This window comes from Eriocheir sinensis, chromosome 12 (genome assembly GCF_024679095.1).
Source record: "Eriocheir sinensis breed Jianghai 21 chromosome 12, ASM2467909v1, whole genome shotgun sequence".
NCBI classification, from domain to species: Eukaryota; Metazoa; Arthropoda; class Malacostraca; order Decapoda; family Varunidae; genus Eriocheir; species Eriocheir sinensis.
Window position 1 is genome coordinate 5,321,685 of NC_066520.1, and position 16,359 is coordinate 5,338,043.

At 43.8% G+C, this 16,359-nt stretch overlaps 1 protein-coding gene across 1 annotated transcript in view; it reads right to left on the reverse strand.

The window, feature by feature from the left end:
- Window positions 1-1,055: 1,055 nt before the first annotated feature.
- The window catches only part of LOC126997245 (probable serine/threonine-protein kinase clkA), a 19,560-nt gene continuing 4,256 nt past the window's right edge, over window positions 1,056-16,359 (reverse strand). The window contains exons 3-4 of the mRNA XM_050858242.1: window positions 15,920-16,359; window positions 1,056-1,163 (exon numbers count right to left, since the gene is read on the reverse strand). The exon at window positions 15,920-16,359 is cut by the window's right edge and continues 1,034 nt beyond it. Of these exons, the coding sequence (XP_050714199.1) occupies window positions 1,056-1,163; window positions 15,920-16,359 (548 nt within the window). The remainder of the gene's footprint in view (window positions 1,164-15,919) is intronic.

The window sequence follows — 16,359 nt, forward strand, 5'->3', positions numbered from 1 at the left end:
TAGCACCTTGGAGTCACGGTCCTACGGTCATCCCGATAATTCTACAGGGGTATAGGAGGAGGAGGAAGAGAAGGAGGAGGAGGAGGAGGAAGCCCAGATCATGACACTGTCAAACGAAGAAAATTTGGAGGAAGGTGATGAAAGAGACATAACAGAAGCGAGGCTACCCGGGGTAATGGGGGCAAGAGATCGGTGAAATGGGAGAACAGGAAGAAGAAACTTATGAGCTGTGGGGAGAAAGGGATGTGCTGGCCGAGCAATATTTTCCCCTCGAAAATACAGCTGGCGATGGAAGATGACATGCTAATGCTAGCCGCGGAACAGGAAGAAATAAATCAAATGCTCTCATAATGCTCTGTATATAGGACTAATGTTGGAGTCTATGAAAAGTTCGTTCTATATACAAAACAGTGTGAGTTCAGCTAATGTAAGTTCGTTCTATATACAAAACAGTGTGGGTTCAGCTAATGTAAGCTCGTTCTATATTGAAAACAGTGTGAGTTCAGCTAATGTAAGTTCGTTCTATATACAAAACAGTGTGGGGTTCAGCTAATGTAAGTTCGTTCTGTATTCAAAACAGTGTGAGTTCATCTAATGTAAGTTCGTTCTATATACAAAACAGTGTGAGTTCAGCTAATGTAAGTTCGTTCTATATACAAAACAGTGTGAGTTCAGCTAATGTAAGTTCGTTCTATATACAAAACAGTGTGAGTTCAGCTAATGTAAGTTCGTTCTATATTCAAAAGAGTGTGAGTTCAGCTAATGTAAGTTCGTTCTATATTCACAACAGTGTGAGTTCAGCTAATGTAAGTTCGTTCTATATACAAAACAGTGTGGGTTCAGCTAATGTAAGCTCGTTCTATATTGAAAACAGTGTGAGTTCAGCTAATATAAGTTCATTCTATATACAAAACAGTGTGAGTTCAGCTAATGTAAGTTCGTTCTATATACAAAACAGTGTGAGTTCAGCTAATGTAAGTTCGTTCTATATTCAAAGCAGTGCGAGTTCTTTCAATATGACTTCCTTCTATATATAAAACGTGCTCTTGTTGACATCAGGTCCCAGTAAGAGGTGGCGCGTGTGAGGGTACGCGGCGTGGGCTGTAGTATATTACCTGGTGACCCGGAGGCAATGATTGGAGGTATTGCCGGGAGGTGAACGCCTGGGGGGATATAGACGGCCTGTTGATAAGGGTGCTGGTGGTGGTGATGGTGGTAGTGGTAGTACTTTTATATGGAACCGTAGCCTTAGTCGTAGTAGAAGTATAAGAAGTATCAGTATCAGTAGTAGTAGTAGTCGTAGTCGCAGTAGTAGTAGTAGTAGTAGTAGTAGTAGTAATAGTAATAGCAGTAGCAGTAGCAGCAGAAAATAGAAGTAGCAGGAATGGTAGTAGTAACTAGAAGGAGGAGGAATTGCAGTGGTAGTAGTAGTAGTAGTAGTAGTAGTAGTGGTAGTAGTAGTAGTCGTAGTAGTAGTAGTTGTAGCAGGGGCCGTAACAATAATATACATTTAATCGATAACATAATATATATAATGATAATTCATGACCCCAAAATAAAAATAAAAATAAAGGTTAAATTATAATATTACCTCTAGCGTTACATGAGTGTCTTTTAAACTTTCATCTTTAATACCTCTCGCTGGTGACGTAGATAGCAAGCTTGAAGAGACATAGACAAAACAAATAAATAAACACGTCGTAATAAGCTTGAAAAAGTAGACGAACAGCGAATAAGAAAAACAAACAAGTGGAAAAAGAAATTAAAAATGACATATACAGAAATAAATACAACGAAACGCGCTGTAATAAAGAACGGAGAATTACAACGAATACAACCTTACCATGCTTGACAGAGACATAGACATCCGAGAAATAATAAGAAAAAAAACCGAATAGGAAAATAATCAAGTAATGTCATATAGCAAAAAACAATACAGTGAAACTCAACACAGCGAAGACGGAAAATTACACTGAATGCAACCTTACCATGTTTGAAAGAGACAGACAACCGAGAAATAAGAAGACCCCCTTGGTCCTGTCTTTTATTTCCAGAGCTCACCGCAGATTTCTCAAGAATCAGAGGGGAATGGAACACACACACACACACACACACTCACACTCACACACACACACACTCACAAACACACACACACACACGCACACACCCACCCACCCACACACACACACACGCGCACATGATCCTTTTTCACTTTATGCCTTTTCCCTCGCCTCTTCCGTACCACTTTCCCTCTCACACCGCTGTCTCTCCCTTCCCTTCGCTGACTCACAGGGGTATTTCTGGGTTGCCCTCGTTTTGAGCGCTATTTTGATCTAGGGAAAAAGGTAAACTCGATGCGGCAACGTCTAAGGTCATATGGCACCGAAGAGCAGGCAGAAAATATAAAGAAATGTAAGTTGAGAAAAGAAATAAGAAGAAAGAAGTTAAGAAATGAGATATAAGACATTGATTAATGCAAAATAAAAAAAAAAGATTTGGTGCTGCAGTGTTTAAGGTCAGATGGCACCAAATAACCTGAGTAAAAAGAAAGAAAATATATATATATATATATATATATATATATATATATATATATATATATATATATATATATATATATAAGTTGAGGAAAGAAATAAGACGAAACAAGTTAAGAAATGAGAAATAAGAAGATAATAATACAATACACCTAGCAAAAACTTAAATAATTTATCGAGTCTTACGTTCAATGGCGATTTCTTATTTTATTTTCGGACTTGCATTAGAGAGTAAATTCATATTCCACCCTGGTCATTAACCTAATGTCTTTAACCTTTTCCGTGATTATAATCTTGTGGTTATTCGAGCCCACGATCTTATCTTAATTCTTCAAGTACCCCTTCTCCCGTCACCCCCCCCCTTCCCTACTTGGCACCCCCACTCCCGTCACCCTTCCGCTTCTATACGCTAGCCCGAGAGGGGGAGATGAAAAGGTGAAAGATGTGGGAGGGGGGGGGGGGACCAGCTATCCTCTCTTCCGTCACCCCCCCGCTGACTCCCCCAACCCCCACTTCCGTGTCCCTCCCCACTTCCACCAACCCTCACTTCCGTACATTTGTTACTACAACTATTACTTAAAACCGAGTATTCTCCTACCGAATCTACTATAGACGTGACCTGTGGACTGACTCTGGCTGTAGGTGTCGGTCCCACGAAATCTCGTATAAATCACTGACACGCGTTCTGTGTGTTGTTGCCAAAAACCACTACTTCCATTTGTGCGGCTGTCAGTCAACACGTATTCCATGAGTTACCCGTATACTATACAAATAGGGCGAAATAAATATAGCAAAAGTCGATGCAGGTATGTTATCAGCTCAAAATTATGGAATATAAACGCTACAGCTTGTGAGACAAAACTATAAGGACAATAGTACAGTCGAGACCGGTGACACTATTACGCTTTTAGCTAGGCAGGAGGCAGATTCCACTTCCTCAGTCTTCCCTTTGAATTCCGCTCCGAGTCTCACCGCGACCCCACCCCATTTCACCTTTCCCGTCATACACACACCTGCACATCTTAGGAGACAATAGGAGCAGTGTGCATTAAGAAAGGGAGGCTTGAGAGAGAGAGAGAGAGAGAGATTTACATAGATTTACATAGAAAATCAGACCACACAGACCCCATGGTCCAGACTTGGTGGTCTGTCCTTAAACCTAAGTGATTTTACATTAATCAGAAGACTCCAAAACGTTGCATTTCTACTCTAGTTGATATTAAGTTGAAGGAAGTGACGGTCGAGCTTATTTTTGAAGGAGTCAATCGTGTTACACTGGACCACTGACGGTGGAAGCTTATTCCATTCTCGCACTACAACGTTGGTGAAGAAAAATTTGGTGCAGTCTGAATTTACTTGTCTACATCTGAGTTTTACGCCATTGTTCCTCGTGCGCAAAGTGTCATCTATCATAAACAATGTTGATCTGTCTACATTCGTGAAACCATTAAGTATTTTAAAACATTCGATCAGTTTTCCTCGGAGGCGACGTTTCTCAAGAGAGAACATGTTGAAAGCCTTTCTTCGTAGGATTTGTTGCGCAAGGAAGGGATAATTTTCGTTGCCGACGCTGAACACCTTCTAATTTAGCAATATCCTTTGCATGGTGGGGAGACCAAAACTGTACCGCATATTCCAAGTGGGGTCTGACTAAACTGTTGTAGAGCAGTATTACATCTTTATTCTTGAATACAAAGTTTCTTTTAATGAAGCCCAACATTCTGTTCGCTTTATTTGCTGCATCGATGCATTGCTGTGAGAATTTGAGGTTTGACGCGATTTTGACCCCAAGTCTTTGACGCATTGAACGCTTTTGAGTTTAACGCCGCGCATTTCGTATTCGAACTTTTATTCCTCGTTCCAACAGGACCTGGCACTTGTCTACGTTAAAGGGCATCTCCCATCTATCCGACCAAGCTGAAATTTTGTGCAAATCCTCTTGGAGGCTTTGCCTGTCTTCGTCAGTGAGAACCGAGTTGCCAATCTTTGTGTCGTCTGCAAATTTACAAATGCGTTTATTGAGTCCAACATCCACGTCGTAGATGTAAATAATGAAGAGCACTGGGCCCAGGACCGAGCCCTGAGGGACGCCACTAGTCACAGCCGCACACTCAGAGTTAAATCCGTCGATCACTACTGTTGTCTGGTGCTCAACCAATTCGCGATCGATTGGTTTACTTGACCGTCAATACCTATTTGCTTTAATTTGTAAAGTAATTTATGATGCGGGACTATATCAAAAGCTTTCTTTAAATCAAGATAGTCAACGTCCAGTCATTTCGTTAATTAATAAAAAGTGAAGAGTTACATATAAAAGGTTAATAGGTTCTATAGGAAGGATCTTTTTTTTCGGAAGCCATGTTCTGAGTACCCAATAAATGAGTGGCTTTGTCTCTAATTATGCCCTCAAGTAGCTTACCTACAACCGAAGTTAGACTAATGGGCCTGTAATTACCTGGTACTGTTTTGTCTCATTTCTTGAAAATCGGTGTCACGTTAGCCTTTTTCCAATCTGAAGGGACGATTCCTTGTCGCAAGGACATATTGAATACGGTTGTGAGGTCTGAGAGTATTTCGCTCTTTGTTTCTTTCAGCAGAGTTGGATATACTTTGTCAGGTCCAGGACTTTTATTTGTTTTAAGTGAATGGAGAGCTTTAAGGACTTCATCGGTTGTTATTTCAAAATTAGGCAATGCATGCTCGAGATTTACAATAGTACTGGTGTTGGTGGTAGCGAGAGGAAGACTGTTAGTATTAAACACCGAGGAAAAGTAATTGTTTAAGAGGTTTGCAATGTGTTGGCTGTCAGTCACTAGTGCACCGTCGCTGTTTGTTAAAGGTCCAATACCACTTTTGATCGCCTTTCTGTTGTTTATGTAACTGAAGAAAGATTTCGGATTATTTTTACAGTTGGCTGCAATATTTTCTTCGTATCTACGCTTTGCCTGACCTACTAGTCTTTTTACTCGTCGCCTGGCATCATTATAAAGTCTAATGTTTTCGGGCGTGCTTTGTTCTTTCTTTAACCTGTAAAACAATTTTCATTGACTGATTGTTTAATTTCGCTATTAAACCACGGTGGGCTTTTATTAGTGTTACTTCGCTTCGCACAAGGGGACGAATGTGTTCTGCTGAGTGAGTAAGTGATTTTAGCCAGGCTTCCTCTACGTTGCCGTCATCTGATAGTTGTATTTCTGTTAGTTTTGTCGGATTTCTACGAAGTTAGCTCTTTGAAATTGGGCACCTTTACTTTATTTTCAGTCACTGATGATTGAGCTTTAATGTCGACGCGCACTAATTTATGATCGCAAGAACCGAGGTGTTCTCCTACCGTGACACTACTGACTAGGTTATCTTGGGTTGTTATAACAAGGTCGAGTATATTATTTTGTCGAGTTGGCTCAGAAACCATTTGGCTTAGATAATTTTCTTCTAGAAATTCGATCATTCTATGTGACTCGCCTTCTGTACCTGACAGTGTCGCCCAGTCGATATGGGGGAGGTTAAAGTCTCCTAATATCAGTGAGTCGCTGTTATTAAGTGACTGCCTTAAGACGCTGTACATTTCAAGGTCGTCATCGAGTGATTGCCCGGGAGGTCTGTAGGTGACAGATATATTTAAGTTGACTTTTGCAATGTTTACACGTACGCATAAATGTTCAACGTTACTGTTTCCCGGTGTTTTGTCAGTGGGTTGCAAATAGCTTTTGACATAAAGGGCGACGCCACCGCCTCTACGGTTTACACGATCTTTGTTGAAGAGTATGTAGCCATCTATGTTGTATTCGGAACTTAAATCAATATTTGTGGTGTCGATAAATGTTTCGGTTATAGCAATTATGTCAAAATTTTCTGTTAAAGCAAGACATCTCAGTTCATCAAATTTGTTTCTTAGGCTACGCGCATTGAAACTAAGGATTTTTAAGTTATCTAGAGGCTTGGTAATAGAGGTGGAGAGAGAGAGAGAGAGAGAGAGAGAGAGAGAGAGAGAGAGAGAGAGAGAGAGAGAGAGAGAGAGAGAGAGAGAGAGAGAGAGAGAGAGAGAGAGAGAGAGAGAGAGAGAGAGAGAGAGAGAGAGAGCGAGAGAGCGAGAGAGAGAGAGAGAGAGAGAGAGAGAGAGAGAGAGAGAGAGAGAGAGAGAGAGAGAGAGAGAGAGAGAGAGAGAGAGAGAGAGAGAGAGAGAGAGAGAGAGAGAGAGAGAGAGAGAGAGAGATAAAAGAAGAGAGGAGAAGAGAGAGAGAGAGAGAGAGAGAGAGAGAGAGAGAGAGAGAGAGAGAGAGAGAGAGAGAGAGAGAGAGAGAGAGAGAGAGAGAGAGAGAGAGAGAGAGAGAGAGAGAGAGAGAGAGAGAGAGAGAGAGAGAGAGAGAGAGAGAGAGAGAGAGAGAGAGAGAGAGCGCGCGCGCGCGTCCAGGCGGGTGTGATTACTGCCAGGGGTGCTCGCACACCGCCTCTACCTGCAGCTTGAGACTTGCTGACCGGAGGCAGCAGGAACTTATTCAGGCAGTCCGGCAGAGCAGCCAGGGAACACTGTTCGCCCTCAGGAGTGTTGCCTGGAACCCACAGCCAATCCACTCCAGTGTTCAGTGACAGCTGATTGGGCCTCCACAGCTACCTGTGTACCCGCCCTACCTGCAAGTCTTGCCACCCACGCACCCAGCTCACCATGGCGCCGCCTACCGGTACTCGCCCCCGGGTCCACAGTACAGTGCTTAGTGAGCTTAAAATTGTGTCGGCCAACCTCAGGGGGTTCCACACCAACATCGGGGAACTAACCCACAGTGTTTTAAAACAGCGAGTGGATGTGGTGTTCGTGTGTGAGACCTTTCTAGACAATAGTGTGCCGGCCAGTTATGCTCGGGTGAATGGGTATTCCCCCTGGGTGAGGAAAGACCGCTCCACCCAGGGCGGGGGCGTGGCCTTCTGTTACAAGGACACACTGAACGTGCAGGTAGTAGAGCCACCCCAGCCCATGTCCAGAGAAACAGAAATATTAGTATTGAAAATAAGTGACAAAAACTCAAACAGTGTTCTGTGTATTGGCTGTTATCGCCCCCCTTCCCAGAGGTCCGGAACCTGGTCACCACTAGGGCAGTAGCGTCTGCCTCCGAACAACTGCTCCAGCCCCCCCCCCCCAGCAGGACATGGCACTACCAGCGGCAGTTCCTGTACACCTACGTCGGCTTGTGGAACACTCTCCTTGCCTCGCAGCAAAGCCTTGAGGGCGTGACTCTGCAAGGCTTCAATGAGTGTGCGCACCAGTGGCTAATGGCAGGTCGACGTGGGTGAAAAGACACAAGGCAGGCCTTAAGATAGGCGGCTGCAATGAAGCTGCCTTTGGCCTATAATGCTATCTGTACTTAATTGATTATGTAGCACTCCTATATTGTGTAATAGTGTAAATAAAAAGAGAGAGAGAGAGAGAGAGAGAGAGAGAGAGAGAGAGAGAGAGAGAGAGAGAGAGAGAGAGAGAGAGAGAGAGAGAGAGAGAGAGAGAGAGAGAGAGAGAGAGAGAGAGAGAGAGAGAGAGAGAGAGAGAGAGAGAGAGAGAGAGAGAGAGAGAGAGAGAGAGAGAGAGAGAGAGAGAGCGCACAGTGACGAAAAAACATATGAACGAAGGAAAATATGAGAAAGAAGTTTGAGAAAGATGACGAGAAGGTAGAGCAGAAGAGTAGACAAAAGCTCCGTTCACACTGTGCCGACTCTGGGCCACGACTACCCACGACTCTAGGGTACACGAGGACTTGGGTGTTGATGTGAAAGGGTCGGGCATGTCTTGAAAGAGGTCTTGAGACTGTTGCCGAATGCTGCGCCGACGTCGTGACGGGAGTCTGGAGTCATGAGGGTTAGCACGACATGCTGGCAACTAGTTGGCCGAATGTCCCAGACAGTTGGCAAGACACCAAGACACCAATATAACCTCCCCCCCCACTTATTGGAGCGTGGGAACCAATTTGTCAAATGGAAAAGTCACTGGGATGTCGTGGCCCAAAGTCGGCACAGTGTGAACGGGGCTAAAGAATGGATGAGAAGGAGGAGTACTACTACTAATAATGGGTCCATCCACCGTTGTTGTTAATGACCTCCTGTAGTCTTGCCGGTACTGATGCAACAGTATTGTGGATAACATGTGGTTGTCTCCTGAGCCGCTCCCATTCATGCAAAGAGTGCTGCACAAGCGAGTGAGTCGTTCTTTCTTGTCCCTGTTGCCAGGCGTTGACAATCAATCCCCAACAGTTCTCTACTGGGTTTAGATCGGCTGCCTTAGATGGCCACGGCAACAGATCTATATCACGCTGGTCCAGGAACCGTCGGCGCACGATTCTGGCAGTATGGACAAGGCAGTTGTCCTACAAGTGGAAAGTAATGATGGTTAATAACACAATACACAGTGCAGATTTACACACGATTCAATGCTATAATATGACTTCATTTTGAAAAGAATATTACGTGTATACTAATAATCAATAGGTTTGTAACATCCTTTTATCGTAAGTTTACAAGATCATATAAATTAAGGATTATTACATTACGTATTCTTTAACACATTACCTGCATGAATAGAATCCTTTCTGGGTATGGTGTAGCCATAATACGAACAGTAGGGACCATGACCTCCTCTAATATTTCTCTATACTTGTCTGCAGTGAATCTTCCGTCAATATGCGTCACTTCACCCACACCGTATAGATGTATCCAGCCCCACATGTTGCAGGTCACATGGCCACTCTGTACTACCTCGTAGATGTTTTCACGTCTGTATATGGTGGCATTTGGTCTCCAGTAGTGAGGATGTCCGTGTGTGGTCGAGGAGAAGGTCTTCTCATCAGAGAAAATCACACGTCTCCAGTAATCTAATCCTTCGTCCACGTGTTGTTGTGCGAACAAGAGTCGGTTTACCCGATGCCTGTCAGTTAGAACCTCTTTCTCGGCAGGAATCCTGTGATGAATACGGTTCCGATGAAGTCGTCTGCGCACTGTAGCAGCTGACACTTGTACGTAGTCGCAGTTGATCCCGCATGTGCACTGCATTGGAAATGGGTGTACATGTCCTTGCTGCCTGCTCAATGATTCTGCGGTCGGTGTCTGGTGTTGTTGCCCTCGGCCTCCCATACCTCGCATGGTCGCGTAGGTCACCTTAAGTTTCCTATCTCCTACACCATTTTTTTTTACTGTTGGTAAGGAGACCCCTTCTTCCTCACCTATGTCAGCGACGGACATTCCTGATTGTTTTTTCCCGACAATTATCCCACGACGATTTAGGGCAAAATGGTTGTGTGCCATACTTGCTGGTGGTAGCTCAATCTACTATAGATGTGATCTGTGGACTGACTCGTGGCTGTAAGTAGCGGTCCGATGAAATCTCGGATGAATCACTGACACGCGTTCCGTTATCAGACATCAAACCAATTACTGTTCCATATTGGCTGTGTTGCCACCCATAATAAATTACACTTGAAGTCAGAGGCTCTAACTCCGCCCCTTCAGTGCTACCAACCCTATTGACACAAAGATAAGCAGAGAGTGGAAACGAACTTTTGGAGCCGAGTGTACATGCTTTAATAGAAAAACACCCGCATTTCCTTATCTTTATTCCGTAGAAGCTGAGAAGAAATGTACCAAACCCGCCTTGATCCCTTACACTTCCTCTGTATAATGTTCATTATATATTGACCATGGTCTTACTTTTAATGTAGAAGCATGTACAGCCTTCTACGTAGAGTCTCAGATTTGATCAAAACTCACTACGAGTAAACAGAAGGAAGTATTGGGGCAGGAAGGAGAAAACTTACCCATACGTAAATAATAGTCTATATTTAACTCGACGTCAACCAACCATGTTACACAATCATGCATGTCATTGTTAGAGTTATATTAACCAGTAAATGGAGAAAATGCAACATACAGGTCAGGCACCAATTGCAGAGTTTTTTTTTTTTTTTTTAACAAAGGAGACGGCTCAAGGGCAACAAAAAGAGTGTAGAAAAAAAGCCCGCTACTCACCACTCCCATAATAGACAAAAGTAAAGAGTGGCCAAAAGAGAGGTTAATTTCGGGTGGAGAGGCGTGTTGATACACTCTTCTTGAAGGAGGTCAAGTCACAGGCAGGAGGAAATGCAGACGAAGGAAGGCTGTTCCAGAGTTTACCAATGTAAGGGATGAAACAGTGAAGGTGCTGGTTAACTCTTGCATAAGTTGTTTGGACAGTATAGGGATGAGCTAGAGTAGAAATTCGAGTTTTGCGGGGCCGCGGGAGAGGGGGAGACATGCAGTTAGCTAGTTCAGAAGAGCAGTCAGCATGAAAATATCGATAGAAGACAGAAAGAGAGGCAACAAGGCGGTGGAATTCAAGAGGCAGAAGACTATCAGTATCAGTGGGGTCGTTAGCCTTGGACTTCCGGGGCTTGAGCCCCGAATGTTTTGACTCTAGCCCCGAACCTTTTTTCACCCCCGGGTCCCGTGCCCGTGACCCTGTCTTTTGTTCTCAACAGGTTCCAAGTTCCAACACATGTTTCAAGTAAGATTTGTCAAACAGACAGTCCTAGAAAATATACAATTTCAACTGTGCTGATGTTAATTTATACTACTTCCTAAATGTCTTTTTTTCCAGGTATTGTACTGTATATCCGCTGTTTGAACGGAGCTGATGTTATTGATGTAGTTCATACTAAAGATTACATTTTGAAGCCATATACAAGTAGTTTGAGCAGTTTGTAGTTTACTGTGCAATCTGGGAGTGTACCTGTATGTGTACCTGTAGGTGCATGGTGATGAACGCAAACAGGCTACATTTTTTTTCGCCCACTGTAAACTTCAGCCCCTGATGTTTTTCTCTTAGCCTCGAATGTTTTGAACCCTAGAAACGCCCCTGGTCAGTATGAGGAGGGGAGTTGATGAGACGGAGAGCCTTTCAGCCGGATTATCAGTCAATCTCTTCCCCCTTCCCGCGAGGAAAGCAGGTTTCGTGACCAAACGGTATTATCAGTGACGAGGAGTGTCTGATGCAGCGCGCGAAGCGGCGAGCGGGAAGGAAACGAACTAATTCTCTCTCTTCACGAAGAGCAGCTAAATGGCAGCTCTTCGCCAATATTTTCGCACCTTTCATGATTTATTACCACATTTTTCGATGTTGCTGTATTATCACTTGGGTAAAAGAACAATTTGAATTTTCTGGGCCTTATATAAAAAGTCATACAATGCGAGAAACAATATTTTTCTGTTTATTCAAGAGTTCACGCCCCGCCTTTCCCAGTCTCAACTATTCACAACAGTTCTCGTTCTTGAGCGTTTATAGCGCTGACACTTCGGACCACAAGCAAGAGGGTGCTGGGATGATTTTTTAAAGTGACGGACTGACGGGCTCCTGCCTCCGGGGTACATATTTCCCAAGTCCTTATGAGTATGTGGAGGTATGTGGTGTTCCGAGCTGGGCTTCCCACGGCCAATCATCGTTGTCCAAACTTGTGACGTTACCTGTGGGTGGAGCTTAAGCAAAGCTCAGCAGAACAGATGATACCATTTTCCACCCACTGATAGGAGCTCTAAAACTATTAAAAAATATACTCACACGGGAGAAATAACGAAGGCAGAAAGATATGTCTCATGGAACAGGTGGAGAACAAAGAAAATATACACATTTTAATAAAAAAGATTTTATCCGCCAGCTGTCTCCTAAGCTCCGCCCACATTATGACGTCACAATTTGAAACAGCGATGATTGGCCGTGGATCTGGATCTGGATCTGGATCTGGATAATAATGCGCAGGGCACCTGTATGGTGCATAACACGCATATTTGTTGGCTGTTGGGGGGACCGGGGAGCCGAGTGTGCAGGGGAGGGAAGTGAATCAAGTGTAATTGTTAGTGTTGGTGTGTTGTGGTGACAAGTGATTGTGTATTTGTTTTTTGAATGAGTCTATTGTATCGCAGTCTAAAATCTGTTGAGGGAGGCTGTTCCAGTCACGTATGGTGCGTGGAAAGTATGAGTGCTTGTATGCGTCAGTGTTAGTGTGATATGTTTGGTATTTATGGATGTGTGTGTTACGAGTACGTTGACTGTTTGCCTTGTGTAAGTATGTTTGTGGGTCAATGTCAATGTGAGTGTTTGTGATCTTGTACATAAGTGTAAGTCTGTGTGCTTGTCTGCGTATGTGAAGAGGGTCCATGTTTATCTGTTGTTTGATCCATGTTGTGATTCCAGGCGTTCGAGTGTAATTGTTTGTAATGAGCCTAGCCGCCTTGGTGTTGATTTGTTCTAGCCTATCAATGTTTCTGTGTGTGTAAGGATCCCACACCGTGGAGCAGTATTCCAGTGTTGGTCTCACAAGTGTGTCATAAGCTATGTGTTTAATGTCAGGTGTGCAGTTATGTAAATTCCTCCTCAGGAACCCCAGTGTTCTGTTGGCTGTGGTACTGATATGGTCTATGTGGGTGTTGAATTTCAAGTTAGTTGCAAGATGGATGCCAAGGTACTTGTGTGTGTGAACTGATTCTAAATTTAAATTGTGGAGAGTGTAGGTGTGATGGAGGGGGTTGTGAGCTCTGGTGAATCTTAAAAGTTTGCATTTGTCTGGTCGGAAGTGCATCTGCCAGGTGCGTTCCCACCGCTCGAGGGCGTCCAAGTCGTTTTGTAGTAGTCTGCAGTCGTCAGTAGTCTTTACTGCTCTAAACAGTAAACTATCGTCGGCAAATAGTCTAGCGGAAGAGTTAGGCGTTAACAGTGAAAGATCATTAATGTACAGGAGGAAAAGAAGGGGGTCTAGAACGGTGCCTTGTGGGACACCTGAAGAAACAGGGACGGTGTCGGATGAAGATCCGTCAAGAAGAACACGTTGAGTCCTGTTAGTAAGAAATGCAGTGATCCAGTGAAGAATAGGTCCTGAAATACCGTAGTATTTCAATTTTAATGTCAGTCTTTTGTGCGGGACTTTGTCGAAGGCTTTGGCAAAATCTAAAACAATAGTGTCAACTTGTTTAATGTCACGTCGGTCAAGTAGCCTCGTAATATCGTGATATGTAGTAATGAGTTGCGATTCACATGAGCGTTTAGGTCGAGAGCCGTGTTGTGAGTCAGTAAGGATGTTGTTTGCGTCAAGGTGATTCATTATGTGTTTGTGTATTATGCGTTCGAAAATTTTACATGGAATCGATGTTAGTGAGGTGGGGCGATAATTGGCTGGGTCAGTCCGGTCACCTGTCTTGAATAAAGGATTAATGTTTGCCAAAAGCCAGTCAGAGGGTAATGAGGCGGATGATAGTGATTGGTTGAATATGGCCTGAAGGATGGGGGCAAGGATGGGGGCAAAGGATTTAAGGATGAAGGCGGGAATGATGTCGGGCCAGTGGGTTTAGTTGTGTCGAGTCCTTCCAGTAATTTCTGTATTCCGTTAGTCGTGATGTCAAGGGGGGCTATGGGGTAGAAGGGGCTGTGTGGCATGTTTGATGTCAGGTTGTGTTCTTGTGTGTACACCTATTAGAACTGTGTGTTGAGTATTTGTGCTTTGTGTTGTGGGCTGGTTACTAATGTGTTAGTGTTGTCTTTAAGTGATGTAATCGTGTTAGTGTCATGTTTGCGGGTCTTGAAGAACCTGAAAAAGTTTCTTTTGTTATTTCTTACGTTGTCTGCGAGATAAGTTGCTATGTGTTTGCGTTCCGCTACTTTTATGTTTTTGGCAAATGTCTTTTGGTGGTTTTTGTAGGCGGTCCAATTATCTGTCGTGTTGTATGTCTGCGCGCGTCTGTACAGTCTTTGTTTCTTGCGATGTTGTCTGCGTAGATCCCTGGAAAACCAGGGGAGTGTGTACCTGCTAGAAAGTGTTTTTTGTGGTATGTGTCTGTTCATTGAGGAGTGTATGGTGTGTTTCAGGTTGTTCCAGTTGGTGGAAGTAGGTCTTGTGTGTGGGTCTGTCGCAAAAAAGTCAGTGCTGAAGCCAGTTAGGTCTTGTTTGATCATCTCTAAGTCAACCCTTGAAAAAAGGAAAATCTGTCTGGGTCTCTGTTTATGTCTAATCGGTCGGCGGTCAGCGTCAACGATGAGTATGTCGTGGTCACTAAGTCCTGGAACAACCTGAGTGTTTGTTATGGGAAGCCAGGCATCGACAGGCTGTGAGAGATATATTTTATCCCGTGTGAATATATTTTGAACTAGCTGTTTAGGATAAACCTACTACAATATTATTATTTGTGTTTTCATAATATATGTATGTATATTTCGTTAGCCTAGTTTTGGAAAATTAAAACAGTTTATTCTAACGAGGCCTCCTAAGCTCCGCCCACAGGTGACGGCACGAGCAGTGAGAGCGAAACAAACTTCGCCACGGGTACCAACCAATTAACGCATCAATATAAAATTTTCTGCTATATATAGTGTATGTCACTGTATCAAGCACTGTTTACATAAATATTAGCGACACAATATTTCCATTATAGAAATGTAGGCTACCTAAAATGCATTAATGTTTCGTTTTTCAACGTTTGTTTGATTTGCAGTAGTACCAACAGTACACGTAAAGATAGCTTCCGAGGGGGAAGAGAAGTGAGCGTTTGCTAATACCTCCTAACGGAAACACACTCTCTAAGCGACGCTTCGACGAAGAGGGAAGAGATTGTCTGATAATCCCGCCGTTTGACTTGGTCGTGGATTACCTGGGGCGGACAAATGAGTTCCCTATCTTGCGGTGCTACATAAAGTGTCCGTATTTCGTAGGGTGGACCAACGTCGTGCGGGCCCCCATTAAGTTCGCGACGGTTCTAATTGGTAACATACCGGGAGCTAGAGCTGCTAATGATCCTGATAGTTTACCACCAGATGCCAGCCACGCCCCGATGACCTCTGCCGACTCCAGTATTGCTCCACCTATTGCTTGTGCTGATGGGACGTCTGCCGCGAGTTACAGCCTACTTGCTGGCGACACTTCCCAAGCCTACTCCAATCCACCCTCAAGCATGTGCCGTTGAGACTCGGTCTAGCTTGATGAAACGCTTACATCCCCTCTTTGTTCCCGCTCTCCAACCTTTGTCTGTGACTCCGGACACCTTCGGCCAACTTCAAGCCTCCTGTCCTACCCTCAGCGACGTGAGAGCCAAGGTTAGTTCCGGAGTGGCTGATCACGTGAGGAATGGTGCTGAATTTCAGTTTGTGGAGCTGGACGGGCTTATATATAGGAAATGCCTTTCCTCTAATCGTCCTGACAAGCTTGGACAGCAGAGTGAGGGATAAAATCCGTTGTAAAGTAGCTTAGAAAGCAAAGGTTTATGCCATGACGTACGGCAACAACTTTGGAGATGCCTAAGATATCAACAAAAGTTTTACCACAACCCACGTGAGAGGGTGACCAAGAGTCAGTAATGGAAGACGTCATCCGTAAAGCACTCCATACCCATACATAACGAAGCAGGTAAAGAAAAACGTTTATCTTTGAATGCAGTGCTGTATTTGTGTCACACAGTGTGGAAAGAGGCGATACAAAGCCTCCCATTCCGGCCCTCACCAAACACCTCAATTCCACCACGTTGGAAGGTGTGAGCGAGGATCCACTCAAGCTTAAACTGTACTGGTTGAAGTAGAAGTTGATGTAGAAGTGGATGTTGTTGATGTTGAAGTAGATGTTGACGTTGAAGTTGTCGATGTCGTTGAAGTAGATGTTGATGTTGAAGTTGACGTTGATGTTGAGGTTGACGTTGATGTTGAAGTTGACGTTGATGTTGAAGTTGACGTTGATGTTGAAGTTGTCGACGTTGTAGAAGTTGATGTTGAACTTGATGTTGATGTAGAAGAAGTTGTTGTCGAAGTTGATGTTGTAGTTGTTGTTGGTGTTGTAGTTGA